At 40.1% G+C, this 23,583-nt stretch overlaps 1 protein-coding gene across 8 annotated transcripts in view; it reads left to right on the top strand.

Annotated features, from left to right (window-relative positions):
- Window positions 1–20,446, top strand: part of LOC128514062 (DNA-binding protein SATB1) — a 54,799-nt gene extending 34,353 nt beyond the window's left edge. For all 8 annotated transcript variants that reach the window (XM_053487714.1, XM_053487713.1, XM_053487715.1 and 5 more), the window contains 2 exons: window positions 13,187–13,393; window positions 18,505–20,446. In XM_053487714.1, coding sequence (XP_053343689.1) covers window positions 13,187–13,393; window positions 18,505–19,053 — 756 coding nt within the window. In that variant the 3' untranslated portion in view covers window positions 19,054–20,446. The remainder of the gene's footprint in view (window positions 1–13,186; window positions 13,394–18,504) is intronic.
- Window positions 20,447–23,583: the final 3,137 nt, after the last annotated feature.

Below are 23,583 nucleotides of genomic sequence, written 5' to 3'. Positions count from 1 at the left end.
CGGAATAGCCGAGCCGCTTTAACACCGCACCTTCACGCTTCAAGTATTATCGTGTGAACGCCATACACGGCCTGGGTGTTGACGGTCCAACGTTAGTCGGATGTTATTGTGTCATTAAACTATAACAAGGGTTTGAAGAATTCGTACAAAATGTTTTTGGGTGATGATCTGATTTGTGTAAAAGAAACAAGCACACGTTTATGTTAATATTGGTAGCATTGATATGCTAAGCTAAATAATTCATCATTAAAAGAAAACACTTTTCCGTGTAACCCCGCCACCAGTTGGTCAGACATTCAGATTTTTTTGCACTGACTGCCTTCGCTATTGTCGATTGAAAGGTTTCCAAGTCAGCCGTGTTGATTTGAATGGATGGAGCTGGGATCGTTTAATACCGTTGCTATAGAAGTAGTTTTGTTATTGTATACTTTAGAGCTGAGTTCCGTGTGGACAGTAATTACACACATTGCTAGTCCATTGCACACACCGGTAAGACTCAGGGTATGTGGCACACATAAGCTTCAACCGTCCAAAGCAGGACCGACTTCTCAGAGGTCAGTTTTGACTCGAAACGTCTCACAAAAAACGAACATCAACATCATCCTGCAACTACAAAGAGGCTTAAGAGCGTCTCCTTAGCAAGTGAGATGAAAGAAAAGACTCACGAGAATCACGCTCACCCCAAAACACAGCCTGGTAATTTACAGCCATAATGGCGCAGGCTTTATTGTGGCCTCGCGAACAGCAGACGATGTTTCAACGTTAAACAAACGTGTTTATATTGTCCCGTCTGTGCTAAGCCCACGCCATTATCTCACCCAGAGAACAAGCTACAGCTGAATACAGGCTTGTGTGTACCAAATTACCGCCTGATTCTCTCTATTAAAACTAATTAAAGAAACGGCAGCCGAGCCCCGTTATTAAAGGTTTGGAATATCTGCGTGCGCAAGTCGAAGATTTCGCAGGATCGCGTTTGATGCCGAAAGAAGGGGAGAAAAAAATAAAAAATGAATGAAAAGCCCTAAATTATCTGGAAATATCGGAGGCCCCCTTTTTTTTCCCGCTGATTGCGCTGATCACAGTGCCAGATACCTTTCTTTTACCAAATTACAGTTTGATGCACAAACCACTGTTTTTGTTCAGGGGAGTTCAAAGCTGAGAAATGAAGGGAGGGGCAGCATGGCGCAGAAAGAGTAACCCAGGCAGCGTGTTTTTTTTCCTGAGAACATCTCGCTTTTTGGGAATTATGGGAGGAAAAAAAACAACAACAACAAAAAAATAACGCAGTTCGGTTGCGGTCTGTTATATAGTCGTTTCTACATACAGTAAATATATAGCGCTTTCTGATTGGTAAGGCAGCATCGAGTCATTTTCGATAACTATTTCTGTACTTTATATTCACGTACTCGTTAATGGGATACGTCATGGTTTCTATGGTAACAGCTGATTCACAGGAATTTGTTTCGCCGACTTTCCATGAAACCAAACTCCCGAAAGAAGATGGATCGATAAAACTTCTGTTTAACAACGTCGAACTGATTATGGGGGAATGACTGCGATAACACGAGCTAACTTGTTGTCAGAGATTTAGTGATAAAGGGAGAAAAATGTGCAACATGTTCTTCTGTAAATAAATAATAAAAACAGAAAAATGCAGAGTAAGTGACAAACTCCTGCGGGCGTAAAACAGGAATAAAACACTTTAAGGTATTGGAAAAGAATCAACTTTAATATATTAACAGGAACTCCAGTTCTTCGACGTTGATTAGTTTTCTATAACGTCTTTAGAAAGAGTGTTTTATTTCATGTATAAGCACCAGGAGAAAGTAGTCACTGGAGAGGAATGGATATGCCTGTTAGAGAGAGAAAAGGAAAGAGAGAGAAAGATCTTAAAGAGAATATACAGGGTGTGTGGTCGTGTTATTAAGAAAACGAGGCAGAATACGTCTGTAAGTGTGTGTAGTGTATATATATATATATGTATATATATATATATGTGTGTGTGTCTATGAGTGATTATGTGTATATGTGTATAAGTGTGACTGTGTGGATGTGCGTGCATGCATTCGCTCGTCCCCCCCCCCTCTTTGCATGCGCCTGCACTCCCCATTCATGGCTGGTGTGAATGTGAATTAAGCGGCAGATAAGAACTGTGCTAATTACGCAGCTGAAAAAGGGGCCGGGGAGAGCACTTATCTCCGGCTCCATCTCGTAATGTGCGCTCCCTGGGCAGCTGGTCGTCCCCCCCCCCCCCCTCCCTCCCTCCCTCCCCCCCTTCCAACCAGCAGCACCACCACCACCACCACCACCCTCCCTTCCTTTGCTACTTCCATCCATCCTGCTTTCCTTCTATCCCTCCATCCCTCCATCAGGCTCACAGGCTTAACGTCCAGCCAGAGCTGGTATCGGTATCTCTGGTGGCGGTAACTCACGTCATGGCGGTCAGTCAAAGCGGCGTGTGTTTGTAAAACATGGGGGATGGGAGGTTGTCGGTCTTTTTTTTTTATACCTTCGTTATCGGGCCGAAAAAGGGCCTGTGGGGTCTCCGAGTACGGAGGATGGAGTTTTAAAAAAAAAGGCGATGGCGTACGATTTACTCGAATCGCAGAGCACAGAGACGAGGAAAGAGACACGGGAGCTGTAAATCTCACTTCAGAACAAGTACAAGTGTGTGTGAGTGTGAGAGAACATTTGACTTTGGGCTCATGTTCGTGTGAATTCTATCTGATCTATAAAAAAAAAAGAAAAAATCCCCAATCCCAAATTTCTCTCATAATCAAAAGTGATTTTGTTTATTATTACAGAAATAAAATCGATGCATGGATGTCATTTTTTGTGTCTATGGATAATATCGTGTCAACATAGTCATGTCCGTTTGTGTGTGTGTGTGTGTGTGTGTGTGTGTGTGGTGGGGGGATGGGTGTTGAACGCGTGCCACACCGTCCCTCTCTCTGGGCTCGGCTCCACGCAGCCCCTCTGTCTGGTGCCGCTTCACGCTCCCGGTTTCCCGCTGCACCATTTTGCTCAGTTCTCTTACGGATTAGCGCACGCGTAACATCTACAGAACGCACAAGGGCTACCATGTCCTGGATCAGGCTGGTTGTTTCGCTGTTATAGCGTGGCATTCGTGTCGAACTCCCGAATCCGATTGGTCAGAAGGTATTGACGAGTATCATGGTTTCTGTGAGGATATTTGGAAGGAGTCTCCAGTGCGAGCGCTTTGTAACAGATAGGGAACAAATCGCGGCTGGCGAGGGAACAGCTGCCGAAGCTGCTTTAATGGAAGCGTTAACTTATTCCGAGAACGCTCCGCAACATTAAAGGTAACGATAAACGGATAAAAAAGCCACGTGTCGCTCTTTAAAGAATAAAATAATCAGCGTGGTTTAGGAGGAACAAAAGGGGGGAAAAAATAAATAAATATTAACTTGCTGCGAAGCGTTTAATTCCTTGCATATCTCCGAGCTCAAGTGGGAACAAGTGCAGTCTCTGTTCTTGGATGAGAAGTATCTTCAGATCTGAGTCCCATTCCGTCAGAATGACCCTTCTCGCGCTTTCTGTTCCTCTCCTGGAAGAGGCAGGGGTAATTAGCAGTGCTCTAATGAGACAGAATGTCAGGGATATGGTGCGTTGCTGCAGTACAGGGGGGCAGGTGTGGGGCTCTTATGTGTGCGTGTTCGCATATCTGTGTCTGTGTGTGTCTGTGTGTGTGTGTGTGTGTGTGGGTTGGGGGATTGCAGAGGGTGTGCCATCTGTCACCAAGGGCCCGGTTCACCACTCTCTAGAGAAGCGACACTGTAGGCTGCAAAGAAAAACGCAGAATGTGTCAAAGTGTTAGATGTACTGTACCTGAGATCACTGCTCGAGATCCAAATCGTGCTCTCGTGCAAACAAGTTTAAAATCCAATCCTTGTTGGTTGGCGTCTGCTCTCTTCAGGAACTCATCTCAAGCTCGTGCCTCAGACCATGATTGATGGAGCAGACAATAAAGAGTAGTTCTGGTGTACCTACAGTAGCTAGTGTTGTTGTTTCTCCAGGTTCTTAAAGGAGGTTATCAAACCTTCTTGTTTTCTTCTCCTCTTCCAGTAGGACTCGATCATAATCGTTATCATATCCATCCTGTATACTTTAAAAGCTTTGAGAAATCAGACCTGGACTTTCTTCAGGAGACATGGCTGAGCCTTTCTGCAGGAGGGGCTGTTTGGTTAGGATCGGGGTGATGATTTTTCGCTACAGTTGCAGTCATGGATGATTTTTCCTCAAGCATCCAGATGAAAGACACTAGGTTCCTTGAAGATCCCGTCTGCTTAAGCAAGCTCGCTTTCTTCCTAAGATCTACAATACTTGGAGCCTTTTCCCGAAGAGGAACCGTCAGTCGCAGGGTTTTAGCACAGACAGTGAGCGAACTGAGCCAAAAAAAGACGCACGAAAGGACCAAACTGACGACATCTTTTTAAGTTTATAAGATATTATATAAAGTTATAGGATCTCTGCTTTCTCTTTTGCTCATATTGTCCACACATACCGTATCTGCACATGCATCCTTTTCCTGCTCTCATGGGCGGGGCTTACGGGATCGCCGAACATCTTCAGCCTCAAGTCCTGTGTTTAGCTTATCTTTGACTTTTTAGATCTGCATTGCATGCTGTCTAAGAAAGCATTATTATTCATTCCTATAGGGAAAAAAAGATTGTGTGTGTGTGTGTGTATTATGTATATACATATATACATATATATCCCTGCATTATTTCCTTCATTATTTGGCGTAGTGTGGCGGCTGCATTTTGAGAAGTGGTTTGTTTACCATTATGAATTCATCCTCTTCCCGTGGGGGATGGAGGGAAGCAGAAGCAGGCAGATGGGAACGGAGAGGGGGAGCGCGCCCGCGCCTCTTTATTAATTGATTTATTTATTTATCTGGCTGCCTGGTTATTAGGTTGCCTGGGAAACGGCTGCGGTTCCCTCTATTATTAAAGACGCAATTTTCTTGAACTGGAGGCCCCAGATGTCTGAATAATTGATTTAGGGCTGAATTATGGCCCAAAAAGGCAAAGCCTCGCCTTGCAATGAAGCTGTTTTTTCTCTCTCTCTCTCTCTTATTGCAGAACAGATAGAGAATGTAGCAGTTTTTTTTAGGATTTCTCTCACCATCCAGAGCTCACCTTCACCTCTGGCAACAGCCTCACTTGCTCAGAGATTGTTCCCTTTCTTCTCTCTCTCTCTGTGTTTTTACATCATTCTTTCTCTCTGCACCGTGTTCAGCTCTTTGAATCCCTCCTCTTTATTACTTTATATGACTTTATACCGTCTTCCATCACATGCCACTCTCCTTTTTGTCTGTTTTATTTTTCTCAATACTTGGCCCGCTTTATTATACAGGAGATAATTCACTGACTATAGGAACACCAGTTGTCTCAAGCCCCGTTTCACAGCAGATATGTCGCTTCCTGATCTCGAGCCCTTCCTCGTCAGACCACACAGGCCTCGTTCCGAGGCCCATTCCTCCTAATCTGATCAGGCAGGCAAATACGCCGGGAAAAGCGGCTTTAATGATCCCCCTAATTACCCCAAGTCAATACCAACTGTATTATTAGACTCCGGGAAAATATTCCATTAGAACCCCCCCCCCCTCCTCCTCCCCCCAATCACCAGTCCCACCCCCACTCCGTGTGACTCTCGGTGCGTGGCGATGTCACGCGCCGCGCACCCCCTCGCTTGTAATTAATTTTATTTACACACGCAGGAATGCGCAAGGTCGCACCTGCAGCCCGGAGCCGGCCCCTGCCTCGCCCGCTTAATCAGATCTGTCATAATTACCGCTCGCCATGCCTGTGACACACGCCGAGAAATATTTCAATTTCACCGCTCGCTCCCGGCGCCTCACGTGTCCGCCCAGCGCGCCGCTCATACGCGTATGAGGTACGAGCGGCGGACACGCGCTCCTTCTCCCTCTTCCTTCATCCACCCGTTTAAATTCTTCCTCTCTCATCATCTCGCCTGCTGCTCCTGTAACAACTCGGCCATTTTTAATTGGATCAGGATTCAGTCCCTCCCTATTGGCTGAGATCCGTCAGCTGATGTAGTCACATGCTCACAGGAGTCGAGCAACAAGAAGTATCAGTCGAAAGTCCAAGTGTACTAACTAAGCTTTTTTATTCTTTTTGAATGCTTCGTCTGTTTTTTTCTTCTTTTTTTCAAAGGCAAACCTGTCTGCCAATTAAGGATGCTGATTTAGCTGACATATACAATTTGCAGGTTTTATGCAATTTTAATCTATAATGCAATAAGATCTCGGTGATTTATCTGCTTAATTACGCACTGATATTAGCAATTAAACTCCAGCTTTGAATTAAATCTCAATCAGGCGCTTATAATTGATGGACTAGCACGACTCGGAGGCGCTTCATGAGTTTCTCTCTCTCTCTCTCTCTCTCTCTGCTCGTACGAGTTGCATCCGAATCTTCGGTCACGTGTAACATCCTCCCCGTCTCCTTTTCTTTCTTTTGTGGGCCTTCAGAAGAAATGAGCAGATTTGTGGAATGAATCGCTGCTGTTGCAGGAAGTTTTGCAGAAGAACAAGAGAGGCTGTTTGAAAAGACTGTGACTATCTGACTTGGGCTGTCGAAAGTCGAGCTTTTACAGTTTACACTCCTGTTTTCATAACGCAGAGCGTTTATAATGATTTCAACTTCAGTAATATGATATGACACTGGTGCAGAAAAGGAAGAAAAAACATTTTCAGGAAAATCCGATCGATAAAGCAGTATGAAATATGTGACGAGTACAAGACGACGTAGAGATTTATTAGTTTATGAGATAAAATTAGATGCAATTTAATAAAGTATTGTTTTTTTTTTTATTATTATTAACATGGTTAGTTTTGACCCGTGGATGATTTCACCAAGATTGGCAGACGGGTTGTAAATATTCAGTTAATAATTCATATTCAGGAATTTAGATTTATTTATTTATTTTTGGTTAAAACATTTATTTATACTGTCATGGTTTGTTATACACTTATTATTTTATAATTTCCAATTCATCATCTCGATCCGTATGTCTCACTTTCATTTCACTGTCTCTCTGCTTCTTTTTCTTATTCTGTCTCTCTCTCTCTCTCTATTTCTCTGGCCTCATTCACTTAAATAACCCCCTCATTACCGACTCATTATGGACCACTGCATTCTGGGACTTGTAGTCCTTTTCTGCGGTGCAGCTTTTATGTGCTCATGTGGCTAAAAAAAAAAAAGGTTTTTTTTTTTTTTTAGGCTTCCCTGCCCTCTTTTTCTGCCAAACACACAACAAGGCTCTGCGTCCTCGTTCACTGTCGACCTGCGTTTCTTTTTTCTCCCCCCACACATGCTGCGTGACACCGTTTAAATTTCTCAGATGGGACGCGTTCACGGCCGAGGTTCGCATCACGTACATAAACGTGTGGCTGTACAGGTTCAGGCGCCCGGTGCTGGCCTTCGGATTTCTCTGCACAGTGCTGCGTGCCAGAGCTGGGCCCGTGCCAGCGTAGGGAAACAGGGGGGGCTGGAAATAGAAGGAGGAGGAGAAGAGGAGGTGTGTGTGTGTGTGTGTGTGTGTGTGTGTGTGTGTTGGTCGGGATAATAACGCTTTGTCTGTAGCCCCTCTGCTTCACATCATAATGTTTGTCTCTTCTTTCTCCTTCCTCTATCAGCACAGAAGAAGTAGGCCATAACAGTGGATTACTCTGAGCGGGAAAAAAAAAAAGGAATGACGTCGTAATGCGCCTGGATTAGCGGCGTTATAATAACATCTTTTAGGAATCTCTGCTCTCTTTCTCTCTCTCTTCTTTTTTCCCCATATCAGCCATGCGGCGCAGCTTTTTCCCGACTTATGGAAGTCTCAACAGGGTTACGGAGGACACGGCTCTCACTGTGACACCGCTAACACCACACTGCTAACGCCATATGCTAAATGAGATAATATAAAGGTGTTATGTTTATCAGCGTGCTGATCGGAGGTGAATACAGTGCTGTTCGCTTACACAGAAGCCCTGTGCACCAGTTATTGCCAACATGTGACTACCCACATACACACACACACACACACAACGTTTTGCATTCTCTTTCTCTTTTTCATCGCATAGCTGCCTAATCTCGCGCATGAAAATCAGCCATTATATTTTGATATATATATGTGTGTGTGTGTATATATATATATATATATATATATATATATATATATATATATATATATATATATATGTATATAATTTTTTTTATTAGAATCTACAATTAATACCCTGGCTACACCATGGACTTTGTTTGCATTTAGGTTCCTAAATTTTGCCACTGTTCTGAATTAAAGTTTCCATCAAATCAGCTACCGTTACTTAATTTGACAAAATTCAAAGGCAAACAGGAAATGTCACGACCAACATAACAAACGTATGACATCATACTAAACAGTCTCCCTAAGTAATACACGTACACTCTTTAGGTATATCGTTAAACCACTATAATACCGGACACATCATCGATTCAGAGACGTAAGTGTCAAACGATTACAATAATAAATGTCAGAGCCGGTCATGTGATGGGTGCAGCATTGAACCCGTGTCTCATTTGAATTTTAAAGGAATGAAAAAAAAAATCCTGAGCCCGTCCCAGAATACAATTACAAATCAGACTACACACACACACACACACATGTTCAAATACTCCTGCGTAACCAGGGCTAATTTAGCATAGCCAATCCACCTACTGAAAAACCTGCACTAACATGGGAAAACCTTCCAGACAGGTGGATAGGACCAGGGACTCAGGTCTGTGAGGCAGCTTTAGACTTGTTAAAAATAGGAAACTTCATCTAGTTTGTGAAGTAGCAGCAAATGTCAGTAAAGAGCGGATCTTTTTAATATATTATTGTCCATATCTATTGTTTTCCCTAAATTTGTATTTAGATACTATTCTGTGTCTACATTCTCATAATATACTACGCTTATATATCCTTGATGGCATAAAGCATAAACCTTCGTTATCTAGAACATCATCTGTAGCTAAACAGTTACCTACCTTATCTCAAATTTTACCTGTAACTGGAGTTACCTATGTAATCAGTAACATCACTTCTAAGTAGAGTTATCTGTGTAATCTGTAACGCTATAATCTGTAGTGTTACCTCTAGCTAGACAGTTCCATTCATATCTAAAACGTTACCATAAAGTTATCTTTGTAATCTGTAAAGTTAACTGTAGTTAGAGTTACCCATCTAATCTGTAACATTACCTGTAGCTTAGAAAGTTATCCATGTTATCTTTCGCATCACATTTTGCTAGACAGTTCCATGCAATATCTGTAACATTACTTATTGCTAAAGTTACCGATGTAAACATTAACTGTAGCTAGAGTTACCTACATAATGTGTAATGTTATCTTTAGCTAGAGAGTTAATGTGACTTTGCCTGTAACTAAAGTTACCTTTGCAATGTAACATTACCTCTAGGTAGAGTTACTTTTGTAATCTGTAACAGTTCCTGTAGGAAACAGGTTACCTATATAAACCTGTGACATAACTAGAGTTGCCTATATAAATCTGTTACATTATCTATTACATACTGTATATAATCTGGAACATTACCTCTAGGTAGAGTTATCTGTGTAACTTTTAACATGACCAGTAGCTAAAGTTACCCATCTAATCTGAAACATTACCTGTAGCTAGAGTTACTTTTGTAATCAGTAACATTACCTGTAGCTAAAAGGTTATTTATACAATCTGAAAGATTACCTATAAGTAGAGTTATCTGTGTTACTTTTAACATCACCTGTAGCTAGAGTTACCCATCTAATCTGTAACATCACCTGTAGCTAGAGTTACTTTTGTAATCTGTAACATTACCTGTAATTTAGAAAGTTATCCATGTTAAAAAGTACAAAGTTATGTACATCATTTGTAACAAAACCTGTAGCTAGAGTTACTTTTGTAATCTGTAACATTACCTGTACTGTAGCTCAAAAGTTACCTTTGTTATCTGGATCATTACCTGTACCTAGAAATTAATGTACATAATCTTTAACATTACTTGTAGTTAGAAAGTTACCTTTGTAATCTGTAACATTACCTGTAGCTAAAAGGTTTTTTATACAATCTGAAAGATTACCTCTAAGTAGAGTTATCAACTTTTAACATCACCTGTAGCAAGAGTTAACTTGGTAATGTAACATTACTTCTAGGTAGAGTTACTTTTGTAATCTGTAACAGTTCCTGTAGGAAAGGGGTTACCTATATAAATCTGTTACATTATCTGTAGCAGGAAATGTTACATATATAATCTGAAACATTACCTCTAGGTAGAGTTATATGTGTAACTTTTAACATGACCAGTAGCTAAAGTTACCCATCTAATCTAATCTGTAACATTCCCTGTAGCTAGAGTTACTTTTGTAATCTGTAACATTACCTGTACTGTAGCTCGAACGTTACCTTTGTAATCTGGAACATTACCTGTAATTTAGAAAGTTATCCATGTTAAAAAGTACAAAGTTATGTACATCATTTGTAACAAAACCTGTAGCTAGAGTTACTTTTGTAATTTGTAACATTACCTGTAGTTAGAAAGTTACCTTTGTAATCTGTAACATTACCTATAGTTAGAAAGTTACCTTTGTACTCTGTAACATTACCTGTAGCTAGAGTTACCTTTGTAATCTGTAACATTACCTGTAGCTAGAGTTACCTTTGTAATCTGTAACATTACCTATAGTTAGAAAGTTACCTTTGTACTCTGTAACATTACCTGTAGCTAGAGTTACCTTTGTAATCTGTAACATTACCTGTAGCTAGAGTTACCTTTGTAATCTGTAACATTACCTATAGTTAGAAAGTTACCTTTGTACTCTGTAACATTACCTGTAGCTAGAGTTACCTTTGTAATCTGTAACATTACCTATAGTTAGAAAGTTACCTTTGTGACCTGTAATTTTATCTTTAGCTAGCGTTATCCATGTAACATGTCACATTCCCTGTAGCTAGTGAGTTGCCCAAAGTATCTGTAACATTACTTAAGTACCTAGAGACTTACATTATCTGTAATGTTATCACTACAGTAGCTACAATGTTTTCTGTAGCATCACCTATAGCTGTAGAGTTACCCACTTACCCATTCTATTTGTAACATTGTATGAAGCTCGAAATGTTCCTGACTGGTTTTTCCCCTGTGAAAGTCTCTGAGAACAAATTCTAAATAAACCCTGTCTGTGATACGGCCGCCATGTAGAACGATTTAAACAACCTAGTGGTTAAAAAAACAAACAAACAAAAAAAAAAAACAGGATCCATATCTGGAGCAAAAGTAGAAAAAAAAATTTGTAGGCAAAAAAGACGAGCACACACACACACACACAGCATGCGCCTCTCACGCTCTCTGTGTTTGGTAAGGCAGTGGAAGAAATGCAATTGGACAAACACAAGCAGACGTTGGAGTGTGTAAACCCCGCAGAGCCGCTCGAATCGATGAGGCCCGGTCTTCACATGTCATGTTTCCTACATGTGGAAGAACATGCTGGCTAGATTATTGACACAGTTTGATTTCTTTTGAACTGTGTGTGTGAGTGTGTGTGTGTGTGTGTGTGTGTAATGGTATCGTTTGATGGAGAGGGGTATTTTGATCTGGGCTTCCTGCATGTAGCAGTATTTTATGAAGGGGTTTAGTGGTTCTGATTGATTGCACCCGTGTGTCGGCAGAAACGACGCAGAGACATCAGTGTGTGTTTGCTATGCTAGTGTGTGGCATCTTAATAAAAAGGTGGCAGAGAAACAGTGTGGGATTTACAGTCTTTATGTCTCTCGCTCTCTCTCTCTCTCTCTCTCTATCGCTGTGTCTCTCGCTCTCTCGGGTTTGATGTGGCTTTGGGAGGAGTTGGAACCGGGGACAACAGAAGTGCTGAGTTATCTCAGCCGTGCAGCGCGCCTGTGTGGCTCCGGCTCTGGCTCCAACCTCTGAGTGTGTGTGTGAGTGTGTGTGAGTGTGTGTGTGTGTGGGACTGAGTGCTAGGTAATCCTGTGGAAATGAAAGGTGCTGCCGCACACTGGTCTGGAGATTACAGTGTCATTTTTGTAACGCTGCCAGGACACAGTGCAACACACACACACACACACACACACACACACACATCTCTCCACCCCTTCTGTTGCTTTCTGTGCAGTGGTGGAGAGGAACACCTTCTGTGCAGTGTGTGTGTGTGTGTGTGTGTGTGTGGTTCTGCACAGTGATGCACAGTTTAAGATGGCTGATCTGATCACAGGCCAGTGGAAAAGATGGCCAGCGACTGAAATCGTGCTTTCTAACAAATATTTAGAGCATAATTTAGGTCCATTAGCAACTGTAAGAGAACGGCTAATAGACGAATAATAGTAATATTAAAGTAAATTGATTTCAAGCTAAAGGATGACGTTATTACATGAATGATCGAATTAATAAATAGAATTGTTTATCGTTGTAAATGTGAATATAAATAAAATTCAAAACTAAATAAATAAATATGGATTTAATGTTATGTAAAAAACTGATTCAATAAAATAAATTAATACTGTACTTAACATGTTTTTGATTAAAATAATTCTAAAAAAGACTAATTAATCAATACTCTACTTAAAATATACTGATTTTATTTTAATTGTTTATTTTTCTTAAATGAATACACGGAGAAACAAAGCAGCAAATAAATAAATAATTAGATAAAAAGAAGAAAAAAAAAACAGAAACAAAACCCTCAACACACTTAAAAATATAATATAATATAATATAATATAATATAATATAATATAATATAATATAATATAATATAATATAATATAATATAATATAATATAAAAGTTAATGAAGAAAAAATAGAAGTGAAATAAAACATTTTTTCTTTTTTTTTCAAATAAACTTTAAAGAATTATACATTCTGGAACCCTTAACATATAATATTATATTATGCAGATACCGTCTGAAAATAAAGATCGTACAGGCTTTCACACACACACTCTCTCACACACATACTGGTTCATCCATAATAAAAACATTTTCATATATTGTATATTATAGATCTAAATTCTATATGAAATCTAGTCAAAGTGTTTCCACATACTGCAAGGTGTGTGTCGAGGTGTTAATGTGACCCTGAGTTCATACGTATGTGTTTCTGCATGTGTGTGTGTGTGTGAGCAGGGTTGGCTGTGCGAGCTGCTGCGCTGGAAGGAGGACCCGTCCCCGGAGAACCGCACACTGTGGGAGAACCTGTCCATGATCCGGCGCTTTCTGAGCCTCTCGCAGTCGGAGAGGGACGCCATCTACGAGCAGGAGAGCAACGGAGGGCAGCAACACCACCCTGAGAGACCCACTCACCTGCTGCACATGCCCACTGAGCCACTGCAGGTATACACACACTCTCTCTCACACACACATATCAAAAGTCATTTGGATGTATTTTCCAAGATCTATTTTTTTTTTTTTTCAAAGAAAAAAAAAAGGGGCCAGTATAGTTATTTAAGAAAAGAAAAATGTTTTTTAAATAATTGACAAAATGGGATCAGTGCGTCCTTATAAAACTGTAATTGTTTCAGCTCGAGTAATTATGTTATTGTTTTTGGAGTAGTTGCTTGAGAGGTTTGGACCCAACAGTACGCGATGCCCTACATAGTGCATGTGACCTATATACAGATCTGTGCAAGAGCCTTTGGCATCTTAGGTGCAAACGGTATATACACTATATATGTTTATTCGTTGACTTGGACACAATTTGGTCAACACATTTAATATAGCTGTTTTGAATTCCAAACAGTATAAAACATTTATGATAGAGAAAAATGTGTCTGTCACTAAAGGAAGAAAGAATTGTTACATATTATATAACCAAACACTTTCAGCCGAATAAAAAAGCAAAATAAGAAAACCCCGTAATGAAAACTGCTGACTTTGTTTGCAAAAAAAAAAAAAAAAAGCAAGTGATTGCGACTATGAGTTTTCGGTAGAACTGTGGCCGATTCTCAGGAAACCTTTCAGGTAGCCTCCTTAGAAAACTGCACACACGTTTTTTACCATTTACTGCTCCTGGATGTCGTAGCTTTTGCCCTTAAACTTACAACCAGGCTGCATCAAAAGATAGCAAGTTAAAAATGTATTACTTCTACACCCGACCTAGTGAACCTCACAGTTTAACCTAGAACATGAGCCTTACATACTGTTAGCCTACAGATGTGCAAGAGTATACCATCGCGAACCTGAAAAAAAGATCTTTTTTTTTATTCGTGCATGGTTTCTATTGAACGCGTATCACTTTCACACCATCGCAAAGTCGAAAACTGTCGAACCATCAGGTAGTCAGGGAGTGTCCATATGTTAGAAGGTGTTTTTGCTTAAAAGCATTTCTTTGCAAAGTAGTCTAAATATAAATATATAGAGTATGTGTTAATATATAACTCCATAAACACCTTATATTTCATTGCACTTTTACTCATTTGGGCAAATTATCTTCTTACACACATAAGGTTGTCTATATAACCTTTTTTTTAAAAAAAAAAATAATAATAAAATAAAAAAAGCTTTAATCTTCCAGGCTTTAAGCAAAGCATAACCCGTAGCTCTCAGATCTTCAACAGTCCTCATCTTCATCAATCTAATTAAAAAGGTTTTGTGTTCAGCAAAACTCAACATTTTTTTTTTCCTTGATCAAATTTGCTGCCACTAGTTTCAGTTTGACTCACTACAAAAACACAAAGCATGACTCATGTTTGCTGTATTTTTTATTAAAGCCTCAACCAACATATTATTCATTCTGAAGTGCATACTTAAATAACTACACACATAACTGCAGACTGATTTATCCATTGTGGCAAAACTGTGGGAGTTACAGCGTTTTGCGAAATCATGCAAAATTCACACTTGTATAACCAGAGCAATTGGGGCAAAATATGATGTTGTGGCATTTGTGTGCTTTTAACCAACCTTGTGACTCGCAGAAAGCATGCAGAAAATATTCAAATTACTGTAGATAGCGATACTTCTTGACTAATGGATTTATCTCATTTTGCATTCAAATTTTAAATACAATTATTTCTTCATCCGTAACATAGTAGTGTTTATTTATTTTTGAGTTGAACGATTGAGATTAAAACAATAGAATCATGTAGATTTTAACTTTCAGGACATTTTAAAAGCAAAATTTAGTGTTAGTGTTTGTGTTCTTCTGAAATGTTGAAAAAGAAAAAAAATCACCAAAACGATCACTTTGTCACGTTCTCCATCATGTATCATGTGCTATTTTGAGCAGAAATCCAGTCCAAGTGAGTTATAGTGAATAAATCATTTTTTTTTTTCATACAAGTAAACAAGATGTAAGGATGCAGGTGGCCTTGAGGCAATTCTCGTGAAATGAGCCTTTCAAGTAAAAGGCCAGACTGTTTTGAGTTATTCTTTCACTTTGTACAGATTTTCACTCTTTAACGTCATTAAACCGCTCGGAGTAAATCTAAAACTAAAAGCGTCCTCCTGGACGTGTCGTGGTATTTTTATCTGTAACTCAGTGATATTATTGCATCACTAGCAAGTTTTATTTCTTTTGTTCGCCTTTTTTCACAGTGTGTAAAGTGAGCACTGAAGCAGCTTATGAACCAGTAAGAAAGTTGCTGAAAGTTTCTATTGTTAAGTGTTGACAATAAGAACAAAAAAAAAAAAAAAAAACAGTATGGAGAAAAAAAAATGGCTGAACTTCCTTCAACCTCTGCCATGATCTGGTAGGATGTGGTGTAGATCAGGTGTAGATTAAAGAGCAAAGTGTGACGCAGAACATGACAAGCAGGAAGACGAAGAAAATAGGTAAATGGCATTTAGTGTGCTTTTATATATATATATATATATATATATATATATATATATATATATATACTGAGTAATGTTATTAAACAATAAAGTGACCTATTTATAAAAAAAAAGAGAAATGACAGAAGAAAATCAGTGCTTAGTTTCATTGAACTTTTTTTTATATATATATATATATATAAAAAAACATATAAAATTAAAAAAACATAATACTATGGCACGGCTTAATTCCAAACAACCTTAGCAGAAGTCATGGAATTTGAACTTGCAACCTTCCGGCCAGTAAAACAGAACCACGAATGCGGCCACATTGTTTCTTTAATATTATCTCAGAATGTTCGTGCCCTAAAACTCTACTCCGAGTTCGGGTTTTTTCCCAAGAAGGAAATAAAAACAGTTTATTGTAAACGCTGTTAAGCGACAGTTGCCCCTTTAGTGGCCACAACCTAGAACAATGCTGCATTTCAAAGCCAATGTGTCATGTCTCTCACCCTAACGTGTGGCTTTCCAACCACACACACACACACAAACACACACAAACACATGCACACTATGTCAATCCCTCCCAGCCAGCCACATGATTGAATCTTTGCAGATCTGGCCTTTTTTTTTTTCTTTTTTCTTTTTTCCTCCTCTTGTTGTGTGAAGGCCCAGCTTTTTGAATAGTGCTTGATAAGCAATCAACAGCCACGCAGAATTTTGTGTGAGCATTTTTGCATGTAAAAAGGCCTTCGTGCTAATAGGCTGATGAAAGAGATAAAGGTAAAAGAAAAATTTCCTAGATCTGATTACATTGACAGAAAGGTTGCGTAGCCTGATTCTGACCTGCTCTGAACAATGCGCTCGATGACAAGCCGGACTCCGAGTCCAGCACCGGTCCATTTCCTTCTTTATGTTGTAAAATCTTTATTACATACGTTATAAAGAACAAATACTTGCCTAGACTGACAGCTACTGTATTAAGCAGGAATGACGTAAATGACAGAAAAAAAAAACGTGTGCTCATCCAGTTTGCAGTTTTTTGCCTCTTAGTAACCAACACTAACCTCACACTGTTTAATACTTCTTCTATTCAGAAAGAGCACAGTGTTCGAGGAAAATGCAGAATTCGTACTTTATGCACTCACCGGCCGCTTTATTAGGTACAGCAGGCTAGTCCCACTTTTAGCCTTCAACAAGGTGCCTGAAACGTCCCTTAGAGATTTTTATCCGTATTGACACGATAGCATCACGCAGTCGCTGCAGATTTGTCGGCTGCACGTCTCCCGTTCCGCCGCATCCCGAAGGTGCTCTATTGGATTGAGATCTGGAGACTCTGGAGGCCGTTTAAGTCCAGTGAACTCATTGTCATGTTCAAGAGACCAGTTTGATATGATTTGAACTTTGTGACATGGCGTGTTATACAGCGGTCATAAAGGGGGGACGAACATTGTCAGCAACAATACTCAGGCAGGCTGTGGTATTAACATGATGCTGAGTTGGTACTAAGGGGCCCGAAGTGTGCCGAGGAAATATCCTCGACACCACCAGCAGCCGAAAAGATTTATACACGCAGGATGGAGCCGGATTCTGACACTCACGTCCGAACGTCGCAGCTTCGACATTGCAATCTTCAGTTGTTTAATGCGAATTATAGCCTTATTTTCCTGTTCTTAACTGACTGGAGTTTTACCCGGTTTCGGTTGTGACATGATGCTATTTGAGTTACTGTTGCCTTCCTATCAGCTCGAACCAGTCCGGCCATTCTTCTCTGACCTCTGGCATAAACAAGGCATTTTTTGCCCAGAGAACTGCTGATGTGCACTGGATATTTCCTCTAAAACCCCTAGAGCCGGTTATGCATGAAAATCCCAGTAGCTCAGACCAGCCCATCTGGTGTCTGGCACCAACAACCAATGTCACTTGAATCATTTTTTTCTTCCTTTCTTCCCCATCCTGATGCTCGGATTCAACATCAGTAGATCGATTCAATCGTACATGTCAACATATCTACGGTAAACGCTCTGAGTTGCTTTCATGTGATTGGCGGATGAGATATTTGTGTTGAAGAGCAGTTAATTAAACAGGTGTACCTAATAAAGTGGCCAGTGAGTGTATAAAGCAATAAGAGATGACAGCACCACATTTTTTTTTTTTTTTTAATCTGAAAGCTGATATGGATAAGCTTTCATATGTTTTTAGGTAAAGCAATTCATAATTAAACTCATAACATAATAAAAATCTATCAAAACCCGTCCTCTTCTTTTCCAAAATCCAATTCCTGTCTTTGCTTGTTGTTACAGGATGCGATATCTGATCTATTTTGTCTGAGCCAACATTTTTTCCCTGGTATCAACCCAGTATCGATACTGGTAATTTGATCAGTGCCGTCTATAAATACTTTTTTTAATTCGGTTATTTTAATGTTATGGGTACACTTTGTGTTTTTTTTAGCGGTGTGTTTTAAGTGTAGCACTGCACCACACATTATCTAAACAGTGATCCTAAATAATATCAATAATCCCCCGCCGGTCTGCTGTCACGTCGTGCAGATGTTACAGATGGTCGAGTGGGTGATTATCCACCTACAAGGTGACCTGTACGCAGGTGTAGATGATAAACCGAACTGTAGGTGTAGCTACAATGCGATCAACTTGCAGAAGCTTAATATTATTTCTGTCTGATTTCAGCCTCAGAGCCACCCTCTACCTGCAGCCCAGCTCCAGCCTGCGTTGGCGCTACCCCACCCGTCACAGCCGCTAGTTTCCCAGCAGCCTCAGCCTCAGCAGCAAACAGGACCCCGCCTTCCGCCTCGTCAGCCCTCCACCGCGGCGCCCGCCGAGGCAGAGGACGAATCGCGTCAGGCTAAAGGTCGCACCGGCTCCCGGATCTCCATCGAAGCGCTAGGAATCCTCCAGAGCTTCGTGCAGGACGTAGGGCCGTACCCGGACGACGAGGCCGTGCACACGCTCTCCGCCCAGCTCGACCTGCCCCGGGATACAATCATCAAGTTCTTCCAGAACCAGCGTTTCTGCGTGCGGCCCAAAGAAGCGGCATCGGGAATCGCCCTACCCGCAGCCAACGAGCAGGACAAGGTAGGCATGATGGACTTCAAAGAAGGCGAGCTGCTTAAAGAGCTGGACGAGAGCACGCAGACTACTAGCATCTTCACCATCAAGATCGAGGAGCACGTCGGCCCCGAGGGACAGTGTCAGGCCGAACAGGAAGTGAAAGAATAAACCTCGAGCTCAGACTCTGATCTCCTCCAGCGGTAGAACTGTAAGAATCTCAACCCGGGACTGCGTAATACCGAAGTATTACCTTTTTGTAAAAGCCTTGTATTATTATTATTCCATTGTAAAGATTTCCGCATCATTAAATAACCTGCACAATGAAACAAAAAAATGTAAAAAAAAAACAAACAAAAAAAAAACAAAAACAAACTCTTAACTCTGTTGCTGTGGATGTTTGCTGACTGCACTTGATGTATGTTGTTTTTACACTGAACTTCCAAACTACTGATTTGAAAAGAAAAATTCGTCTCAGTCGAAGTTTGATTGACTTTGATTGATGTTTACGTACGTGGTGTTAACTGGATTTATTTTGTTTTATTTTAATGCAACTGATAATATAATGAAATAAAAAAACAGGGGCCTTAAACGGTGACAAACTGTCGGACAGCACAGCGTTTTCTTTTCGAAACAAAGGATCACGCAGGATCTGGCGCCCCTAAGACCTGCAGGCAGACTGGATGAGATGTTCAATCTAATTTGTTTGGAAGAAATATAAATATATATATATAAATATATAGATATATATTAACTGTAAAAAGATATATACAGTCTTAAAGAAACTATGCCAACAAATGCCTTGTACTATATGGCACTGCCGATGTTAGATTATTTTGCGAAACCTTTGTCACTGTAATTTTCAGGATTTTCACACAGGTTGAAAAGAAAAAAAAAATGTGAATCACAACTTATTCCTCATCATCCCACCTTATTTATTTGCAGTCCACGCCGTATTTTATTATTATTATTATTTTTATTATTATTCCTGTGATGTAATTCCGTCATTTCTGTCACAGCCCGTTTTTCTTTATTTGACTATTTATAAATGTAAGTTTGACGGGCAGGTAAAATCGAAAAAGTGTCTTAAACGTTTTAAATGGACAATGTGCTTTAAGAAAAAAAAACAGAAAGAAAAAAAAAGAAAAACAACAGTGCTGTACGTCAAGCGACTCATGCTACGAGCTTCACGATTTAAATGTTGTATGCAATTTTTCCTCTCATGCAAATAAGCTTAGGAGATCGATTAACCTATAGACCACCTTAGAGATAAAAAAAAAAAAAACTTTAAAAAAAAAAAAACATGCAATTTGTGTGGAATTCGATGTTTGCGATGTGTCTTCCTTTGGTTAACGATACAACTCAAAGCTATTCCTGTATAAAATATTCTGTATAAAAAGGAGCGTTTGTTTTTTTTATGAGTTTATCGCAAGGAGAACTCCGGTTATTTTGTTACGACTGACTGTTTTATAAGTGTTTCTCGGATTTCTTCCTCGAGCGAAAACTGTTCTAACTAGGAGTGGTTCTTGATTGTTAATGACACAATTAAACTGTTTGTATTGCACCCCAGAATCTTTGCATTAATGGAACCGATACATAAAAATCGAACCCCGCTCTCTTTCTTTTTTTCAAGTAAACAGAACGAATATAAATTGCACTCCATCTTTAATTTTGTCCGTATACATTGATATAACATCTTAGGATTGAGATGTCCTACTTTTCCTATTATGTTTCTTTATTTCATTATTTTTAGTTTATTATATAAGATGTCTCTCCTGACCTTTTTTTTTTTTTTTCCACGTGAACTCCCGCCTCCCCGCTCCTTTCCATTACATTCTCGCTTCTGTTTGTTTCCAATTGCGAGCACGTGACAGGATAAATAAGCGTCTGGCGTTAATGCCGTGTTAATGAGCCCGTCTTTGGGGAGAGGAGGTGTAAAGAGATGCAGGTGCTGTGACCTCTCGCTGAACCCCGGCTGAACGCTGCAGCTGGGAGACGAACGCGCGCCGCTGTTCACCTGCCTACACCTGTGCCGAGGTGTTGCTCGGGCCGCTGTTTGAATAACCCTGAAAATACAAGGCAGGAAAAATTCCACACACGGGGGTTTAGGAGTGAACCGGGGAAAAAAGAAAAATTGCTGATACAAAAGGCTGGCACACTTAACACGTGTGGGCTGGAAAAGAACTGGGAATACACGGAAATACACCTTTAATACGTAAACTGGAGCCAAGTACACGCGGTTACAGAAGAACACACTGACACACTTGGAGACATGAGGACGTGATGATATGTTGGAGTCACAGGGACACATGGGAACATGCCGACACATACTGTAGATTACACACGGGTACACGCCATCACACTGTAATGCTGACACACAGGGGTTAAAGGACAATAGGAGAACACTGACACTGTACTGACAACAATACTGACACACAACAACATTGATAGAGGTTAGCATGCAGATACACAACACTGATACAGGGTAACACACTGAACCACAATGACATTGATACAGGGTAACACCGTGACTCAACAGTAATACACTGACTTGCTGTACAATGGCACTGACACATTAGTACATGATGACATTAATACAGGGTGACACACTGACATACAATAACACAGTGACGCACAATGACACTTATACAGGGTAACACACTGACACAATAATACAGGTTATGACATTGATACAGGGTGACATACTGACATACAATAACACACTGACAGGTAACGGGGGCTGACACGGGGCTAACATGCTGACTCACAAAGACTGACACACAGTATCACGCTGAAAAATGCTGACACAGACGCACAATGTGAATAATACTGTAAATGCAGACAAACAAAACCACTGACAGACAATAACATTGTTACAGGGTTACACGCTGATACACAAAAACATTAAATTCGGCTAACATGCTAATACATTATATAATATAATAATAGACTGAAACACAATGACATTGGTACTGAGTAACACACTAACACACAATAATACACTGAAATAATGACATTGCTACTGGATAACACACTGACACACAACAGTGATACTGGGTAACACTAACAATAATCCACTGGAACACAATGGCATTAATACAGGGCAACACACTAACACAATAATACAATGAAACACAATGACATTGATACAAGGTAACGCACTGACCCACAATGCTACACTGAAACTCAATGACAGTGATGCTGAGTAACACACTGACACACGATGATACACTGTAACTCAATGACATTGGTACTGGGTAACACACTGACACACAACAGTGATACTTGGTAACACTGACACAATAATGCACTGAAACACAATGACTTTGACACGTTATAATGCACTGAAACACAATGACTTTGACACGTGATATTGCGCTGAAACACAATGACTTTGACACGTGATAATGCACTGAAACACAATGACTTTGAGACGTTATAATGCACTGAAACACAATAACTTTAACACGTGATAATGCACTGAAACACAATGACTTTGACACGTGATAATGCGCTGAAACACAATGACTTTGACACGTGATATTGCGCTGAAACACAATGACTTTGACACGTGATAATGCACTGAAACACAATGACTTTGAGACGTTATAATGCACTGAAACACAATAACTTTGACACGTGATAATGCACTGAAACACAATGACTTTGACACGTGATAATGCACTGAAACACAATGACTATGACACGTGATAATGCACTGAAACACAATAACTTTGACACGTGATAATGCACTGAAACACAATGACTTTGACACGTGATAATGCACTGAAACACAATGACTTTGACACGTGATAATGCACTGAAACACAATGACTTTGACACGTGATAATGCGCTGAAACACAATGACTTTGACACGTGATATTGCGCTGAAACACAATGACTTTGACACGTGATAATGCGCTGAAACACAATGACTTTGACACGTGATTATGCGCTGAAACACAATGACTTTGACACGTGATAATGCACTGAAACACAATGACTTTGACACGTGATAATGCGCTGAAACACAATGACTTTGACACGTGATATTGTGCTGAAACACAATGCCTTTGACACGTGATAATGCGCTGAAACACAATGACTTTGACACGTGATAATGCACTGAAACACAATGACTTTGACACGTGATAATGCGCTGAAACACAATGACTTTGACACATGATAACCCACTAACACACAACATTGATGGAGGGTAACACACTGACACAGGCTTAAACACTGACTCACATGTTAAGTTAATAATGTTATTAATGCACACAAAGATACATGTTAATTCATTGATATACAAAAACATTTAGGGTATCAGACTGACACAGAATGACATCAATACAGGATAGCACTAAGAGATAATAACACCGATACAGTGTAACACACAGTTACACACAGTAACGCGCTGACACATTGGAACACACTAGCATTTGGCAGCACTGACAGTTACACATGGTAGCACTGTGACACTGACACTGTGTCAGAATGTTGCCATCTACAGTAACACTGATATGTTGTCCTGACACATTGTAACACACTGACCTATTGTGACACATCAACATGTGGTAACAGTGACAGTTATAGAACACATGAAAGCACAATAACACACACTTAAGCACACATGGCAACACATTGACTCTATGCTAGAAGGTTGTAGGTTCAAATTCAAGGACACAAATCCTCCAAAA

This window comes from Clarias gariepinus, chromosome 26 (genome assembly GCF_024256425.1).
Source record: "Clarias gariepinus isolate MV-2021 ecotype Netherlands chromosome 26, CGAR_prim_01v2, whole genome shotgun sequence".
NCBI lineage: Eukaryota > Metazoa > Chordata > Actinopteri > Siluriformes > Clariidae > Clarias > Clarias gariepinus.
Note: the sequence above shows the minus strand (reverse complement) of the source record. Positions and strands in the feature narration are given on the sequence as shown.